Below are 19,194 nucleotides of genomic sequence, written 5' to 3' on the forward strand. Positions count from 1 at the left end.
TCAACTATAAACCACTGAATGATACAGCTGAATTTGCAACTGTATTCTTGTGGGTAATTAAGAGTTCTCTGGGGGTATATCTGAAGTAGCTTGGTTGAACTCTGCAAAGTCCACGGTGCATATTTTCTGTATGAGCCAGTAACCTCTTGCCAAACAAAATACAGCGAGTAGACTAGAGAGGTCACTAGTGTACCTGCAGGCAGCAAATGAATGGTAATTTTTTTTCAACTGCTGTTATTGGGGAGGAATAGGGTCATATGCAGGAACATACATATCTGAGGCCTGCATGTTTTTGGATGCTTTTAAGATTGCCAAAGTATAGCCATTCTGAAATACTACATAGCAGGATCTTTTGTGTGATATGGTGCATACGGAAGTGCTTGTTATTACTTCTTGTTTGTCTTCCTTTCACCCATGTAGTGGAGATCACCTGTATGGAAAGAAGACAAAGCGTTTTAAAGAAGTGCGTCTCTTTCTGTAGGCTGCCTCTACTCTTCCCGGTGGCATTAGGTTGCTGACATAATCAGCACAGTCAGGCATTAGCTCTGACATAGTCTGGCATGTGGCCAATGGTTAAAACATGACAGCAGTAGCCAATTACGTAGCTTCAGTTTGTCTTCCTAATCTAGTCAAGATTAGTGAATGCCTTTGGTGCCTGCTGGGTCACCAAAGCCCATTGTTTCTTGCCAGAATGCTCATTAAGAGAGGTCTGATTTAAGGTTTGCCTGGCTGAATTTTTTCCAGCTAAACCTGACTTCTGTTGTCTTGTCCTGCTTTCTTTGATGGTGAGGTGGAAAAACTCTGCCAGAATCTGAAAACTTGTTCTGATTTATAGTATATGGAGAGAAAGATGGGAGATAAGACTTCGTCAGTTCAGAGAGGGCAGGACGGAGCTCTTCTATTATCTCTGCAGGGAGGCAGTAGAAGATCTTGCAGACTTGTGGAAACGCAGCTTCTGAAATTTCGATGTAAATGCAAGAAAACAAAGTAGTGGGCAGAGAAACAGGTTAAATCTGCTTTTCAGCTCAGAAATTGAAGGGCAAATACCAATAGCCTGCTCCTTGCAGATAAAGTCAGGTGTTACCATATGGAAATAAGGAATGGTAAGCATTTGACAATCATGAAGGGCTGGGAACATAAAGTTAATATAAGCAAGTATTGAATTGTCTTACTTATGTGAAGTGTTTTTTTCAGCTATTTACTGTTGTTTTCTGAACCACAATATGTGCATTTACTGTTCTGCCCAACAGATTATATAACATCCTTGCTTCCTGGTATGCCAAAAGATATTTGGATTGGTTTACAGTTTCTGTTCAGCACAAGAGAAAACAAATGGATAGATGAAAGCAGACTGATGTACAGTAACTTTCACCCACTCCTGACAGGAAGATTAAGGAAAATTCCACTGGATGTAAGTTCTGATATTTGACTTCTCTTGCCTATTGAGAGCTGTATCCAAAACCAAACAACCAACCAAACAAAACAATTCCACCAACCCCAAAAAAAAACATGTATCAGACAAAATCCCCTAGTTAGTCATTTTAATTGACCAGCAAGATGACTGACAGTAATGGAGTTCTGTTTACCTTTATTTGGATGACAACTTCTAAAGTATATTTAACTTAGGAAATCTTTCTAAGCTCAGGCACCTGGTAGTGTTTGTAAAACAGGTAAGCTGTATTGCACCACTCCTTTGAAACTTCTTAAACAAGTTCAGACAGCTGGGGTTCTCCTAGCCTCATGTTACTTCACCTCTACAAGAGTATGTTTATGGCTTATTTAGACTGATAAGGGTATTTCTCTCTCTCAGCTTTTTGATGAAGAATTTAACAATCAGTGCGGTGTAATCCTCAATGATCCCAAATCACAGTATGCTGGAACATGGAATTTCACTGCTTGTGCTGACAGGCACTTCTTGGGTATATGCCAGCGTCCTACAGGTAAGTCTAAAGAGTCAAAATAAATTACAGTCAGAGTTTGCACTTAAGGTGCATGTGCCAGGAGACTTTTTAATGCATGTAAATTATTTCACTTGAAGAGCAAGATTCTTGTAGAGACTGAGCTGGTAAATTTAGGAAAAACAGAGTGTGTAGGAGGATCTGGGACCTCTTTTGTCAGCCATTCAGAATTTTCTCTGTTGTTTTTTATAGCTCGGTTCAGAGGGTAACTGTTTTCCTGAGAGACTTTGTGAGGTTTCAGTGGAATTGTACTTCAACAGATGGATCTTTAATGTTCTATGGGTATAGAGGTGATGTACATCAAAGGGTGGAACAAGTGACTCCGTTTTCCTTTCCAGAATTGTGGAAGTGAGGAGCCCCGGGAAAGGATCTCACAATATTTCTATCTTCCTTAAACATATCCTATGATTTTTAGTACTATCAGAATATAAGGTATCATAGACTCTTAACACTGAAATTGGTCTCTCCAGAGCAAACTTGAGGGCTTACATGGAGAGTGATGATTTGGAATGATGCAGCTTTCCCTAGCTTCATACAGATCCGTTGGTGTGAGTGGGATTTCTTAATCTGAACTAAAAATAATATTCAGATGTACCCACGTGGGTTGGCCAGTGCCAATTACTGGAATAAGATCAAACACATTTAGTTATTATATGCATTTAATTACTGCTATGGGCTAATGTTCAGCACACCCACTTCTGAGTAAGTTCCTTTATATAAATAATCCTTTTAAGTAAAGAACATGCTATCTTCTGGAAAAAAAAAAAACAACACACATACACACAAAAAAAAAATCAAAAAACCCTAGGTGTACAAAACACCCAAGAATATGTCCACCTTCATTCTCAAATAGGCAGAGATTTTTATCTCCCAACCCTCCACCTCCATTTAACATATAAAAATCATCTCCAGTGCCAAATACTTCAGAAATTTCAAATGTTGAGATTAGAAGTCTGGATGGAAGAGATGCTGAAAAATTTGAAAAGGAGATTTTTATGAATAGGAGGTTGACAGTGTATCTGTTTGTATCAATGTCTTATTAGTTTGGGATGACTAAATACTAAGTGCTTCTTTACCATAGCTGTAGAGGATGTAATGAGGCAGGTTTTTGGACTGACAGAATGTTTCCTGTATTACCTGGTCTTATATCATCATCGTGTTAGGGATCTAAGGATAATTTGGGTTGGAAGCGACCTCAGCAGGTTGCGGCAACAGTTGTGAGAGAGTCCAGGTTGCCTAGGTCTTTATCCTAGAGAAAAGGACAATTCGTGTTCATTGGAAATCTTAGCATGATTGTGATTTGCAGAATTTCTTGCGACTATAATCGCCACTAATTATTTTTTAGAAATGAACACTTTACTTACTGCCTTGTTTCCAATTTGATGTGTGATGGCACCCTGAGTTCCATGGTTATCTTTTGTAGCTGTTTACTAAGTGAAAGCATTTGGCAGCAGACACAAACAATCTGTTTCAGCCTTGTCACTCTTCTGTATTGAAAGCTGTAAATATCAAATTAATATTGTGTTTCTGTCATCTTGTAGTTTGGAAAATGGCCCTGTCAGCCTATCGATCAACATTTATTTCCTGTTATTTATAAAGTGATTCTCCCCCTTCCCCCATGAGCCTTTTCCTGCTTGAGATATTTTAAATATTTTGGGTTTCTACCTTTTGGAGAGCAAATTTATTTTTGGTTGTGCATAAAATTTTTGGGGTTACCATTTATATGCTTTAACTTACCATCCACAGGAATATTTATGTCTTTTATTCGCTGTAGTTGTCATGCTTTGCTGAGCTATATGCCGTCAGGTACGATGCTGATAACTGTGATAACACTCAGTGCTTGGAGCACAAATAGTGAATTATGTCGCTCCCTATGCAAGGTGGATTTTCTGCAATTAGTTAAGCACATGTGGAGGCAAAATCAGTTTTCACTGTACTCATGGATGGCAGTAAGGAATTCTGGGACTATGCGGTACCAAGATATGCATAGACAAGTTTTGGGGCTCATTAGATTTGCATAAGCCACAGGCTTCACAGAGATAGATGAGTCAAGTTTAGCTGTTGCTATCTTGCAGCAGAGAGCAGTCACTCTCTCCCATTTGTGTATAATTAAAGTTATATAATATGTTTTTAATTCACTATGTTATTTAGCAGTTAGTTAAAAATACCAGATATAAATAGATGTGAACCTAAGTTGAGAAAAAAGATACTTTAAACTACACCAAATGAAAATAATACTTATTTTTAAATATGTAATTTTCTGTCTAAGGTGTCAAAGATATTTGCTTCTAACTATAATTATAGCATAATCTACTGTTAAAGACTTTTTTTCCAGATGTTATTCAAAAAGATTTTTCTGATTGTTACAGAGGCATTGGGAGTTAAATATGTATTACAGTGTTTAACTACCTAAGTACTGGATTTCTTTTCTATATATAGGAACTTCTGATAACCAGACAGAGGAAGTCATTAATGGAACATTGAGCTATCAAAATGTTCAATACATGGTAATTCTGAAGAATTTGTCCTGGAATGATGCAATGGCTGCATGCATAAATAACAAGATGCAGCTGGTTAGCATCACAGATCAGTTCCAGCAGGCTTTTCTTGCTGTTCAGGCGGCCCTTCATAATTACCCACTCTGGATTGGACTCTTCAGCAGAGATGTAAGTTCTAGTTTTCCCTCAGACTATGGCTTAAGGTAATTTTTAGAGTTGTGTGAAACAGAACCTGAGTTAAAGAAATGCAATGAAAAGTTAGTTTCTTGGGTAACTGTTTTCATTTAGGGATAACCATCTGGAGTGTCTCAAGATTAATATTTTAAACCCTCAGTTCTTCAAGTTACATAGTTCTAGAATTCCACTGGACAAATTGATGATGATGATGATAAAATTCTTTTAAAGGACTATTGATATAGGGGTATGTTGTAGGGTGGCGGCGACATAGGTTGCTGAATCATCCTTGTCTTTTCTGTAAACGAACAAGTAATTAATGTTACTGTTTGATACCATTGCCACTGTTTACAGTACCTCTTTAGAAAGATGACCCAAAATCTGTTTTGAAAGGGAGAAAGTAGAAGTGGCAGATAAAATCCAAAGTGAATCATTGAACTCGTCTGGAGATACATTTCTAAAGCTTAACGTAGATTCTGTTGTTACTTCATGTTATTTGTGCCTGTATTTTGAGTTTGAGGGAGACATCCCTGAGGTGGGTCATTGGTTTTTTCTTCTTCCTTCTGTTTGCTCTGTCCAAAAGAATTTGAAAGAATACAGGAGGTGCTGTTTTTTGCTCTTATTAGCTGGAGGACCTCTTGAAAATCTTTATTGTGGATTAAGAGCTGTCTCAACTGTTAATGAAATGCCTTGGGCTTGGTTGCAGGGTTTGTCTTTTTGTCAAGCATATGAGCCTGCAGATAATTGCAAGAAAAAAGTTACAATTTCTTTAGAATTGCCTTACATACAGAGAGTGGTGGTGCTCACTCAGCATCTGTGATGTTATTTTTTTCCATTATCTGTAATGGACTACTGAGTACTCTAGCAAGGTAGGGGGAAAACATAGAAATTTGAGTATATACTTTATTGAGAGTATTTTTACATTTTTAAAAGAAACACATTTAATCTTTGTGAAGAAGGGGAAACCAGACAACCCATTTTCCCTTGTTTTTTGATTTTTTTATCTGTAAGTGTAGATCAAATGATTCACTTTGGGGCATACAGTACAGGCATGCACTGGATTTTCACTATTGCAACACTTCATTATTTGGGCACAATTAAATATCACATGAAAGGAAATTATAATGAAACTGGTCAACAGAACTTGTTACTCAAGTGCTGGAATCATAGACACAAAAGAAAGATACAAGGTAAGTTAAATAACAAAGCAGCAGGGGGATTTCCAGAAGATGACTTTCAAATGTAAGGATGCTGCTTGTATGTGGCTTTTTCTTATTCCTCTTGCATCCTCGAGGCAGGGCAGGAACGCAGCATCTGATGCATTAAATAAATTAAGTATTTAATAGATTACTTTCATCTTGGTATGGAGTAACTAAGAGAGGACCTTATTCTCAGTTATTACCAGTTTTCCAAGACCAGATAATTATATCCACCGTTGATTTGTAGATACAAGTGATGCAATTTGGACATCTCACTGTCAAGCCTTCTTCCATAAACACAGTAGTTAAACATCACCATTGGATGATTTACCATCCACTTCAACTAATTCGCTATTTGCAACTGCAAAACTTAAAATAATGAAACTTGTTACATTGTGAGCAGCAGATCAGACCATGAGGGCAGTGGAACACTTACAGTTCTCACCAGAGACGCTGTAAATGTTTAGCCAGTGTAAATATATTGTCATGTCATTTTCTGTACCTCATATTTTTTAGTATGAAAGCTTATCCCTTTTACTTAAACACTGCTAGGGTGGAAAGCATTATGGCTGGCTGGATGGCAAACATGTTAGTTTTAGTCGCTGGTCTGAAGATGATGAAGAAACAAATGAAGAATGTGTGTTTTTGGATACTGATGGCTTCTGGAAAAGTTCTGACTGTTCCTCTGAAAATCGAGGTGCTATTTGCTACGCATCAGAAAGTATGTATTCCTAGCAAAATATTTATAAAAGCTGAATTCTGTTTTATTGTGAAACATATTTGATGATTCCAGCTTGTGACTTCAAAATTACAACTTTTTTAAAATTACAGTTCATCAGACAGGCTGATTTGCAGTCAAAAAAAGAAACCAGCTTCAAATGGGGGGGCATGCACCTCTTGGTCTTAATCCACTTGTTCCTTAAAAATAAATTCAGCATGGATGCATTGGGTCAAACTGCCCTTATGATTGTACCTTTGCACTGCTTCTCTAAAATTGTTGCATACTACTCTCTCCCACTTGCAAGGGGAAGAAGATTCAGCTACCTCTGTCCTATTTACATCTTAATATTGGGACCTCCTGAAATCTCTTCAGACATGAAAGTCTATACAGGGAAGAGGTGCATGACTATATGGACAAGAAAGGTAGAAGATAGACACTGAATTGAAAGGTGTAAATTAAAGTCATCTGCAGTTCACAAAACCCCTCTAAATATCTAATTATAACAAAAAAGACAGGGATATAGTAGGGCATGTTTTTTTATTTTCAGGAAAGTGCTTGCTAGTTATGTATCCTTCAGAAAACAATCATTCTGAGATCATCAGAGATATCTTCCTTATGAGACCATTATAATTAGGGGTTTTTTTGGTTGGGTGTGGTTTTTTTTTTTTTTTTTTTTTTTTTTTTTTTTTTTTGTTTTGGTTTTTTTTTTTTTGTGAGGGGACAGAGCTAAGCCATTGTACATCCCAAGGCAGAGTAAAGTGTGGCATTATGATATCGTTAGCTATCTTTTGCTTGCAATCTAGGCAACTGCAGGAAGAGTCCTTCTCACCCCTCAAGTGTTAGATAAAGCCACAGAACTAAGATGTGTTGCTAGCTATGAAGTAGCTTATTTGTGATGGTGATCCTCCTTGCAAAAGTGGCAGTAAGAGCTTTTAGTTACTGACCCACACTTAGCACTTTTATGTGCGGCTTTTATTCTTAAACCTATTTAACATAATAATTTTGAAAATTTGTAAGCAACAGTGTTCTTTAGTAGAGCTTACTGCTTGTTTTGCTGCTTTAAAACATCATCATGAGGAAAATGAAAGCAACAATGCGTCACACATTTAGAGGATGGCACTTAATTTGTCTTACGTGTTTTTAAATAGTACCTGAAAGTGATTTGTGTCAAATTAGGTGGTGGTAAGTCATGTCCTGAATGTCATCTTTTCTTTCTTTCTTTAGAGGAGACTGAAAAAGAACAAGTTTCCCAAGTGAAGTGCCCACATAAGATTAAAAATACACCCTGGATATCATTTAGAAACAATTGTTACACTTTTATGATAACAAAAAATAGATGGAGAGAACTGAAGTCTCAAGAAGCTCATCATTTATGCAGGAAAATGAGTAAGTACTTTGTCATATTGCAGGTATTTATGGACTTAGCTTGAGGGAGATGAGTTTTAGATTTGAGTCACTGTCTTACAATGACAGCAAAGTGAGAGTTGAGAAAGGTTGTAGCATTTGGAAATACGCGTGTGTTGGACTCCCTGATGCTGTTTGCTCTTGCACAACTCTGATACAAAGTTACCAGAGCATGTGGTAGGAGAGTTGGAGAGAAAGAGAGATGGCTAGGAACTACTGAACTCTTGAGATCTCTGAAAAATTGGAAGGTTTGTTTTTGTGTTTGGTTGGGTTGGGTTTTTTCTCTATAATATGCCAATTTCAAATCGGTTGCATAATTGTTATCCCCTTGGCAACATTCTGGCTTTACAGTCACATTTAGTTCATGGTTTCCCTCCGCTTTGTGGAACACTTAGGTGAACAAAGTAAATAGACTGAGAATAGTCCAATTCAGAAAAGCACATAAACTTTTTCTGTTCATCCTGAATTAAGTGTAAGCTTAGGAACGGCATCCCTCTTATATTAAATCTTCAGATTTGCATCTTTCCAAAAATTATTTTTATCTTTTGTGAATTGATTTCAGTTCAGTGTTAATACTGTTTCTCTACTAGGGAAGTTCATGCAAATCATGAAAGATTGCTGATATTTTTATGTTCTATACAGAAAATTTTTACTACAGAGTCACCGAATATGCTGAGTTGGAATTGACAGTAGGACCCACAAATATCTCTGGAGCTGATATCTTTCACTTATCCACAAAATGAGGGGAAGCACTGTTGATAATATGTTTGAAATATTTTTTTTATAACTTACGTTATAAAGATCTGACCTTTGCACACTGTTGACTTATCTGTAATAATTATTAACAGTAATAGAAAATAATAGTTACTTTGAAACTGACACATGGATTTGTAAGAAAGTAATGTAAAAAAATTTTCAACAGACCCAGAAGCATTTGTTCTGAGTGTTCGAGATGAAGAAGAGAATAACTTTGTTACTGAGCAGCTTCATTCATTCAGTGGTCTGGCTCTGTGGGTCTGGCTGGGTGTGATTTATGATGACAGTGGTAAGATTTAAGGGATTTTTTTTTCTTAATAGATTATAGAGAAAGTTTGCAACATTAAGTGCATGGTTTTTTGCATGTTTCAGTTTATAACAAAAGTCAAACTGAATGCAAACCTATAATGCTTTATATTTGTAATTATCTTCTAGAAAGAAATAACTGGGCATGCTCTCTGTTTCAGTGATAATTAGATCCAATATGTTCTGTTTAGTCTAGATTTGATTTCCCTGGAAAGCAGGACTTAAAATGACCAGGATGAGTAATGCTAACATATTTAGCTGATTTAGAGTAACTTCCAGTATCACTGCATTTTTTTTTAAAGTAAATATCTGTTAATGTAATTGATATATTCAAAGTTAAGTGGTATTTGTAGACACAGTGCCAGTGTTTTAATAAATACACAATGTTTTCCACAGATAAAGTTCTCAAGTGGTATGATGAAACTCATCTGACTTACAATAACTGGAGGCTGGGAAGACCTATCATAAAGAAGAACAGTTTTTTTGCTGGTGTAAACCTTGATGGGTTTTGGGACATTTATAATTATTCTCAAAGTTGGCACGCCAATCACTATAACATGTACAGTATTCTTGCCTGTAAAATCGAAAGGGGTAAGTAGTATTGGAGTGTTGGATGAGGGTCATAATTTAAATCCTGGTTGCTGCTATAAAAGGCTTTGGCTTTGCTCCTAGTGAAACACGTGACGCAGCTGTCATGGGCATCTGGGGGTCATGTGGTCATTCTGTGCATCACTGCTGTAATACTCTGCTCAGGAGGAATGTGTTTGCTGTGCTCATCTGGCGGCTACTCGGTGTTCAGAGTAGCAAAACTTACTTGATATTAGCTTGTACTGAACACTTTAATGCTTGAGTTACATTGATATAGATGAATTTTAATGCTTTCTGTATCTTCCTAATAACATGAACAAATGCACAGAACTTCTTGTCTTCTTATTCTTTGAAACAGGGCCCCAACAGCACAAGCCTCCGTTGCCCGAGTCTATTCCACATGGAAACAGAACATACAGGATCCTTCAGAAAAAATTAACCTGGTATGAGGCATTGAGAGCATGCAAACAAAATAAGAGTGATTTAGCAAGTGTACACAGTGAATCACAACAGTTATTTCTAGAAGATATTGTCAAACAGGACGGTTATCCTCTGTGGCTTGGGTTGTCAATTCACGATGTAAGTAAATATTGTTGGTGACATCTGTAACAGAGCTTGTAAATAATATTTTGGAGAAGATATGAAATATTTTCTGATGTTTCTTTGCAGTTTCTTAGATTCTCTCATCCAGTGTATTACCTCCTTTTTCAATCCTGTGTAACATATGTTAATATTAAATGTTAATGAGATATTTCTTCCAAATCCTTGACACTTTAAAATAATACAGTGGTCCCACATCATTCCTTGCAGCACAGGGATGTGTGATTTGCAGTGCTGCCTTTTGAGGCTTCAGACTTTACGGCCCTCTGTAGAATCAGATTCCATCAGCAAATACAGAGAGGCAAGACTGTGTAGAACTTGCTTAGTCCAGGTCAGGACTGGCTCTCCAAAGCAGTTCAGGAACTGACTCTCAAGCTGGTTATGTGTCCCCTCTCCCAGGAGGCATAACAAGAGGCAGCTACAAATCTTCTTCTTCCTCTGACTGCTTTCCTGTGGAGCCAAAAGCCTATGGCACTGACCCTGCTCTCCTCACTAATTACCAGACCTGGCCATAGTTAGTTGGCAGGAATACCCCTCTGCAGAGGTGTGTGATTTCTGCACACACCTGTTCTACCTCTGGTGTCCTGTGACCTGAACGGCTCCCTCCACAACTGGCTCCTCACTGTCACAGGTTTCCAGGAACGTATCTGAAGTAGGAGCCAGCACTGCAAACCATTCCTCAGCTGCCCAGCTTTATTCACTGAGGCCATCTCGACAGTTTAGCAGTTTGCAACATATCCAGTAACGTTCACAGCAGGGAAGGCAGACTGCTCCAGTGAAACAGCAGGATGGAATTAAGTGAGATGTTCCCCGTAGAATAAAACAGGCACATTGCAGGTTTAAACTTGCAAACGTGCTGTACTTTCTCATTTCCCACAAATAATCAGGATTTCTGTGTTAAGAATTGCTTGGAAAATGCAAACCATGTTGTAAATTTCTTTACTATAGATTTAGATGAGACCCCCTCACTTTAATTTACCCCTGTACAAGGAACAAATATTGCTACAGGACTTAACTCATAACTGATAAGATTTAAACTACAACCATATGTGGTTTAAAAGTTATTGGTTTTTTCTTTAATTAGGGAAGTAAAGCTAATTTTGAATGGTCAGATGGAAGTGACTTTGACTACTATCCTTGGGAATTAGAAAACTCAAATACTACTGAGAACTGTGTTCTGTTGGATACTAAAGGATCTTGGAACCGTACAAAATGTACAAATGTTGCTGAAGGTGCCATTTGTTATAGCCCTCCAAACAGTAAGTGTTATTTTGTGTAGTTGTCTTTTGTCTTTATATGTTGTATTCAGAAGTAGAAATGAAGATTGAAATACTACACATGATTCCCTCTTTAAGAAGAGTTTTCTGTCAGGGATGATGAAACACTTTTTAGTACTTCAGGGAGATGAATTCTCTCCATTCCAGTGGTGAAAGCCTAAAACAAACCTGGCTAGTTTTTGATCACCTATGATATGAATATGAAATGTGTGTATCTTTTATGAATCGGAGTACTTATCAAATATGTACAACAACCTTCAAAACCCACTAAAAAGCAAGGAAAATAGTTCCAAAGCCTTTGGGATTTGTCTTATGCTCATTTTCAAACAAATTCATCTGTGACATGTGAAGAAGGAATGTAAGCTAATTGAATAATGGTTTTTGGTAGGAGTAGCAGTCCTTGTTAATACTTACTGTCCTGTTACTCCAGAGAGACTGCGCAAACGGCTGCAGCAGAAATAACATCAAGTTTCTTTGTCTTTGCAGAGAGGCAGTTCCAGGCAGAGCAAGCGAGCAGAGCCTCAGGATGCCCGCAGAGCAGTGGTGCCCTACAGTGGGTACAGTACAAGGATCACTGTTACGCGTTTGACATGGCATTCTACAATTTTTCAGTCTATAATATGGAAGAGGCTAAGAAAGTCTGCCAGAAACTGAGTATGTTTAGATTCTTTATCACATTACAACTTGTAATTAGTCCACTATTTGAGAAGAAATAAAACCCAACAACCAAAAATCCTATACTGATTATACTTCAACTTTGCCTGTTTTATTCTTCTTTAGTTTAGGAAAAGCAATAGCAAGCTCTATCTTTGAATGTCTGATGAAAATTCGTAATAAAATGCTGCATTGTGCTGACACATTCTTTGGCACACAGGTATCTGCAAATAAAATTCAGGTAGCGAGTTGTAGAAGATCCAGAAATTTAAGGCTTGCATTTTGGAGGAAAACACTTTATCTGTGTACAATGTTAGTGCTCTTGGCAGTGCTTTCTTGAATCCTTGCAGTAGCTGCTTGCTAGTAGGGAACCTGCTAACTTTTCAAATGGTTCAAAGCATGTACTTTATATATATTAAGGCACATAATCTCACTAAAAAACTTAATTTTTCGTCAAATTGAAGGATTTTATCTCTTCTTTGATGAGCTGTATGGACAATTATATTGCAGAGATACTGTTAAGCAGTTTCATTTACAGAAGTTTTAATCACCTTAACTGAAAAGTTAGTGACTGTCATAACTTTTTTTTATGAAATTATAGTGTGAAGTTGAACTCACTATTTAGGATGAAAAAGAACCAGTCCCAGATACAGTTTTCTGTTGAATCCAACTTGGTCTGATAGTTGAAAGTGAACTTTCTCTAAATTAAGCTTCTGGCTTGTTAAAAAGATGCATACTCTCTGAGCATGTCTATAGTACATCCTTTCCTCCCTCTTATTCCATAATTACTGTAACACTGTATATAAGAACCTGAGGCACAACGAGAGGATTAATTTAGAAATTAATTTGACTCGGCAAAATGCTGAGCTTTTGTTCAACTATACTTTTGAAAAGGGCTTATTACTTGGACAAGGCTAGTAATTTTCAGTGGGCATATATTCTGATATTTTCCATGTATCTATTCTGCAGCTGCAGTAAGGTTACTCCCATTTTATTTTTTATAACCTACTAGAATAATCAGTCATCTGAAGCCATTTTGTATAACATGCTGTATTTTAGAGGATGGGAGGTTCATATCTTCATTCTGAAGGTTACTTCAAGCTTATTTTACAAGCCCAGATCAGCAAATCTTTTCGCACAGCAATTGTTCCCACAGAAAACTCAGTGTACAAGCATTATGAAAAATCTTGTAAATTCCAATTCTGACTGGTTTCCTCTGCCACTTAGATCCTTCAGCAACCCTTCTGACTATAGTGAGTGCTGAGGAAAATGCATTTGTGAGCAAACACGTAAGGGAACATGATCTCATCACCAAGAATGTATGGCTCGGCCTGGCTCAGAACTCTAAGGGTAAGAAGTAGCAACCACGTGTGACCATTAGTGTTTCATGTGGTAAATGAAAATGTATAAATCCTCAACTAAGAATAGTTTCATTGTGTTGGTAGCGTACAGTACCTTCTGCTTGAGGTTGGAATCCCTTATAAAGCCCTTTGGATTTGATTGCAGTAAAATCTCTTCATATTGCACACCTAGGGTAATCAGGAGTCACTGAAAATCATTTTTCCCAATGCTGCTGTTGGTGCCTAATGGTTAAGCTGCAAATGCATCAACTGATAAAGGCCTAGAGAAGAGGTGTGGCTAAAAGTTACATGTTCATATTTACTGCTTTTAATATATGAGATGAATAATCAGCCCTGTTCCTTTTAGCAATGTAAAGAAGTCAACAGATTGTTAATGACACTGTGTAGCATTACAGCATGTTTTGGTGATCTAAACTAAGCAGTTATTTTTCCCAACAGGTCAGTCCCTGAACTGGCTGGATGGCTCATCAGTTAATTATGTCAACTGGGAGAACAAAACTGCAGAAGCCAATGAAAAATGCAGTGTTATCACATCCAGAACTGGCACATGGTCCAAAGTTGACTGCAGTCGTAGTCAAAGCAGAGTGGTTTGCAAAGCTCCTTTAGGTATGGAGGCATTGCCTTTAGTGGAGACTTAATTTTGTAGAGGCTGTTTTCAGGGTTTTCTGGTTTGTTGGGTAAAGTCTGTTGAAATAACTGAAGTGCAATGCACAAAAGAACCCATCAAGTACCTCTGCTTAAGCAAGAGTCTTCAGTTGTTCTTTAGGCATAAAATTGCATTCAGAGACAAATTGTCTAGGAATTTACTTCTCCTGGCTCCCACTGTCCACTCAGTGGATAAGGGAGAGAACTAAAATGTCCACTTAGAAGTAAGCATAGAGTAGTTGCTATTGCTTCTTACCACAGGGTATCTGTCATGGGTGAGTCTGTGTAGGTGGAATCAGAGTTCTGCTTGTAAGAGATGCTGAGTAAGCAGGTACTGCAGATTGTGTTTTCAGTCTTGAGGAGTCTTCTGGAAAGGACCTCCAGAAAAAGGCTCAGGCCGCATGTTACTTCCTCATGCTCTGCTTTGTACAGGAAAGAGAGCAATTACCTGAGCATTAAGCAAGCACGTTTCTGAGAAGCAGTGGGATCTTTCTGATTTTGTATATATTTTCACTGAGGTGGAGATGAAGGAATAGTTTTGACTTCATGCTGCTAAGGAAGACCTCAGTAAGATCTTTTCAGCCTGAAAGAAGTATAATTGTCTTCTATTCCAAGTGCTTCCATCCAAGACTCCAGGACCTCATTAGATTTATGAGGTATACAAACCTCTAAATGACTGCAGCATTTACAAATAGGTTTTTTGACCTCTGGAGGTCCCTTCCAACCTAAGTATTAGTAAATTAACGACAAAATTATGAAAAACTAAGTTAATACATTCCCATATGAATCAGCATCTAACTTCCCACGTGTTGAAGTGAAGACTTAATATGATGAAGGAGTTTGCCTTGACTTCAACTAAATGCATGCAGGAAGAGTGTAGAGCTACCTATGTATGAACCCCATGACAAAATATACTTGCCAAAACTCTTACAGACTTACTGTTTGTCTTTTTTTCTGTTTCAGGTTCTAATCATACTGGTGTGGCTGTAGCATTTGCCCTGCTAGTTATCTTAGTCTTTGCTGGTGGGCTGGTGTTCTATCTCTACAAAAAGAAGCGTCTTCACTGGAGTGCCTTCTCTTCAGTACGCTATCAACGAGGCATGAACGATGATGAAACCGATGATATGTTCACAAAAGATGGCTATTGAGAAACTTCCTTCTGGTTAATTTAAGAAAGAACTTCACTGTGTGAAGCCATAAGAAATTAGCTGCTTGATGTTCTATTACTTCTTTTTGGAAAAGTAATAAGGTTATGAATGGGGGCTAAAATTTGTTCTTTTATATGCAAGTGCAATTTTCTGATAAAAAGTCAGTAATAATTATAGGTTTCTAGAGTTCTGTTGTATTTTTTAATTTATAGCATTTTCTCTTTTTACTGGAAAGCGCTTTTAATGGAATAAATTAATGCCAACAGCACTTCATGCAACATCAGTTTAATGAATCCACTTAAAATTTACTTCCCCCAATACTCTTATTTATACTAGAATGAAATGCCTAACTTTATAGTTACCAGCCTGTAACTTTATAGGTGAAATACGTCATCTGTCCAAGAAGATAAAAGATAAGTCTAAGGAAAGAGTGAGAAAGAATATATGGTAAAAAAACTTGTGTACATAAATGCTAAAAATACTTGAGTATTCTACATAAAACTTTTAAACTTGATTTTTGTATGTGATGTGTCACTGTAGCCTTTCCTATGCACTCCAAAGAAAGCTATAAAGGAAAAAAGGGAAGACAGAGTTGTATATATTAATTACTAAATGATTTGATCAATTAATGTTTTGAAAAAGTCTTCTGACTTTTTTTAATGCACAATACAAAGAGCAGGTGCATTTACTTTTATGAAGGAGGATATGCAAAAGACCAAATGCGTTCTGCATGTGGTGGTGTCATGAGATGGTAAATAGGAATATGTTTGGACTGATGTGCTGAGAAGAGTACTACTGATTTCTCTGAAGCAGCGGTGCGAGGTCACGATGTCCAACTGCCTTTTTTCCTGCAGTTTACTTATGTTGATGGCACTTTTCTTTGTTCCTGTTTGCACTATTTTGATAAGCGAATGTTTATCATTTGTGTTGAGAAATAGAGAACTTTTTATAGATACTATTTTGAGCCTGTTAAAACAACAGCCTGAAAGGGGCAAGTTAAAGGAGCCATTGTGGTAGTTTGTTGATCAAAGAAGTAAAGCACTTTTGTTGTTTGTTTGGTACTTTGGGCACAATTGTGAACAAGTAGCTTTCCTGAGATAACTTGCAGAAAAAGTACTTATGATGCTAGTTACTGTGTAATGAGAATAACTTTCATTCTTTAGCTTACCCTGGTGTGAGAAGTGTTTGAAACATTGCAAAGCCTGGTTCCTGATGTCTTCTGGTTAAGCTTATATGCCTAAGTGCTTTGCCAAATGACTTTTAACTTAATGGACTAGAAAAAGTGTTGGTTATTGTCTTTTTCTACCTACAGTAATAAGTAGGGAGAATTATTTAGAAGTTCCCATGTTTTGAGATTTACTAGTTTTATAGATGTTTATACTTTGAGCCTTTTTAGGTGTGAATCTGAAATGTAAAGTAGTACTTGGTAGTAAAATCCTAATTCAATACAAAAAATATATATACTTTTTATTAAAAATGGTATATTTTATTCTTATGAATGATGTAAATAATTTTTTAAGGCCCCATTTCTCATGTTTGTTTCATCATACCCAAGTTGTCTGATCACTGGTAAGTCTTTTTTGAGTAAGCACAATGGCCTTAGTGCAGGTGAATAACCCATTTCATCTGAAATACACAGAAAGATTATTTAGGAGTACTGTTATTGAAAGAATAAAGTTAAATAAACCACTAAACTGCTTACACTGGTTTTATTTCCATGGAAGCAGCTATCAGAGCTAAGGTACAGCTCATTAATCACTAGGTAAAAAATCACATAGCACAGAGGCTGTGATCGGAATTAAAGCAGGTAACAATAAGAAAACTTTGGAGATAATAAATATCTTTGATGTGTTTAAAAAGAATGCTGATTACTTTCTTTTTGCAGTTGAAAACTTAGTTTATCATGGAACTTGGTTATACCTAGCTTTTATCAGGCTGCTTCAGGCTTACACAGTAAGGGAACGTGCCTCTGCTGTTTTTGTTTTAATCAAGAGGTAGTTCATTAGCACTTTGAGGCCCAAATTAACTCCAAAGCAGTGTATAAAGGCTTCCAACATAACTTCTCATAAAATATGTGCAAAGTTAAATTACTTCCAGCCAAGTTGACACTTGTAATTAAAGCATGAGATGTATTCATTTTAAGTACCACATGAAGTCTGAATTCCAGATTTCCAGAATCTGCAACTGCTGGTCAAGGGGCAGTGTTATTTTTATCTCCACTAATGGCTTGCTGGGAGTAACATCCTATTGTGTAAGATGACCCACAAGGTCATCTGCTTCACAAACATTACTGAAGATGATGCACAGAGAAATGGCAGCAGAGAAATGAAGTGCTTTCCCAGGTCCCAGAGCAATGGAGTTGAGAAAGCATCCTCCATCCCAGAGCACAGACTGACTGCCAACTGTGGTACCTCGAGGAGAAAAGTATACAACTTCAGTTCCTCTTCCTGAATTTTGCCCAGTCCCTGGAGACTCTGGGTCATGGAAAGGTTAATCCACATCTGCCATTACACCAGCCAGCATTTTTATTTTAGCATGTTAGTGCATCAGTAACTTAATTGACATAGAAACAAGTGTTTACACTTGAGCACCGTTTGGGCCTGATGCTTTGGTTGTACTCAGCATTTTTTCCCTTAAAACAAGTGCACCATCTGCTCATTGGACATATGTTACACATCTAAACATTTTTGAAAGGAGGAAGTAAATTGTGTGGCCTGCCAGTGGGATTTTTTTGGTGTGGCTGCAAATAAAGACCATACATTACAATTTTTGTTGCTAAAAGTCAGGGCTACAGTTTGGACCCTTTATGGGTCTGCTGTTGCTGTGTGTTTGAAGCACAGTGGGATGTGTAACACCCAGCTTTCCACAAGTTAGTCAAATTCCTTCTGTTGCCAAGAAGTACATAAAGTTCTTATTGACCAAAATAAACAGACTTTTCCAGTTTTAAAGCAAGAACTATGAGCAATATTAAAGAACTAAGCTTAGGAAAAACAGGAGAGTAAAATTTAATTGTCACTCTAACGGACCTTTCCCATTTCATTTTGGAGTTTTAAGATGGGAGTTGAAAAAGCACTAAAGAAGGTAATTTTCTGTTAATAGCAAATTAACTTCCAAATGGTGCATAGTATAAATGCCATTATAAAATGCTGTTATCTTGGGTATATATATCATTTCTTTATGGCTAAACCACAACAATGGTATTTTCACACTGAAAAGTCCTGTGCACTCTATCGTAATATCTGTCAGTAACTATGATTTTTAACAGATTTGAGGGGTAGGAGAGGATACCAGATGAGGGTTTTATTGTGATTATGCAGTAATGCAACACAGGCTGGATTTCCTTTTGCCAATGCATCAGGGACTGTAATTACAAACAGAACAACAGTTGTTTTTGTTTTGCTACTTTTCAGCATAAATAGGTGGCTTTTTAAAAAGGGGAATTTCAGCAGTACAAAAGAATTATTTCAAAATGAGTTTTCTTCACTATGCTGGCTCCTTATGTGTGCATTTTTTGTTACAGAACCAATGAGAACAGATCTTTCTCTGCAGTCTCAGGACACTCATATGGATAGTAAGAGTGTTGCGCCTTTTCAGATGTTATGTGTTATAGTTTCCCTTAAAGAGAAGATATAGAGCAGATAATTTTACAAAACCATGGTGCTATACTTCATAGAAGCTAACAAGCCTTTATGCATATTCAAATTAAACTTTAAAAGTAGTGTGCTGAGATGATTTTACAAATATGCATGATTAAATGTCATCCCCATTAGCAACCAAACTGCTTTCTCTTTCATTGAAATGTCTTTATTTTCCTAAATATAATCTGGGTATTTGAAGAGCACGCTGTGTTATATGAGAATGAATTGTATGTGTGTGTGGCTAATAGAGTCACATTTACCCAGGGC

At 37.1% G+C, this 19,194-nt stretch overlaps 1 protein-coding gene across 2 annotated transcripts in view; it reads left to right on the top strand.

Moving 5' to 3' along the window:
• Window positions 1–15,465, top strand: part of LY75 (lymphocyte antigen 75) — a 41,570-nt gene extending 26,105 nt beyond the window's left edge. Inside the window, exons 23-35 of one of the 2 annotated variants that reach the window (XM_027878523.1) lie at window positions 1,251–1,411; window positions 1,811–1,941; window positions 4,393–4,624; window positions 6,382–6,550; window positions 7,775–7,936; window positions 8,877–8,999; window positions 9,413–9,607; window positions 9,963–10,183; window positions 11,289–11,463; window positions 11,968–12,135; window positions 13,363–13,485; window positions 13,935–14,102; window positions 15,105–15,465. In XM_027878523.1, coding sequence (XP_027734324.1) covers window positions 1,251–1,411; window positions 1,811–1,941; window positions 4,393–4,624; window positions 6,382–6,550; window positions 7,775–7,936; window positions 8,877–8,999; window positions 9,413–9,607; window positions 9,963–10,183; window positions 11,289–11,463; window positions 11,968–12,135; window positions 13,363–13,485; window positions 13,935–14,102; window positions 15,105–15,289 — 2,213 coding nt within the window. In that variant the 3' untranslated portion in view covers window positions 15,290–15,465. The remainder of the gene's footprint in view (window positions 1–1,250; window positions 1,412–1,810; window positions 1,942–4,392; window positions 4,625–6,381; window positions 6,551–7,774; window positions 7,937–8,876; window positions 9,000–9,412; window positions 9,608–9,962; window positions 10,184–11,288; window positions 11,464–11,967; window positions 12,136–13,362; window positions 13,486–13,934; window positions 14,103–15,104) is intronic. The other variant, XM_027878530.1, reaches the window with a different exon arrangement.
• Window positions 15,466–19,194: the final 3,729 nt, after the last annotated feature.

Source organism: Empidonax traillii, unplaced genomic scaffold, assembly GCF_003031625.1.
Source record: "Empidonax traillii isolate 1590-97213 ecotype Southwest subspecies unplaced genomic scaffold, ASM303162v1 scaffold5:size3517227, whole genome shotgun sequence".
NCBI classification, from domain to species: Eukaryota; Metazoa; Chordata; class Aves; order Passeriformes; family Tyrannidae; genus Empidonax; species Empidonax traillii.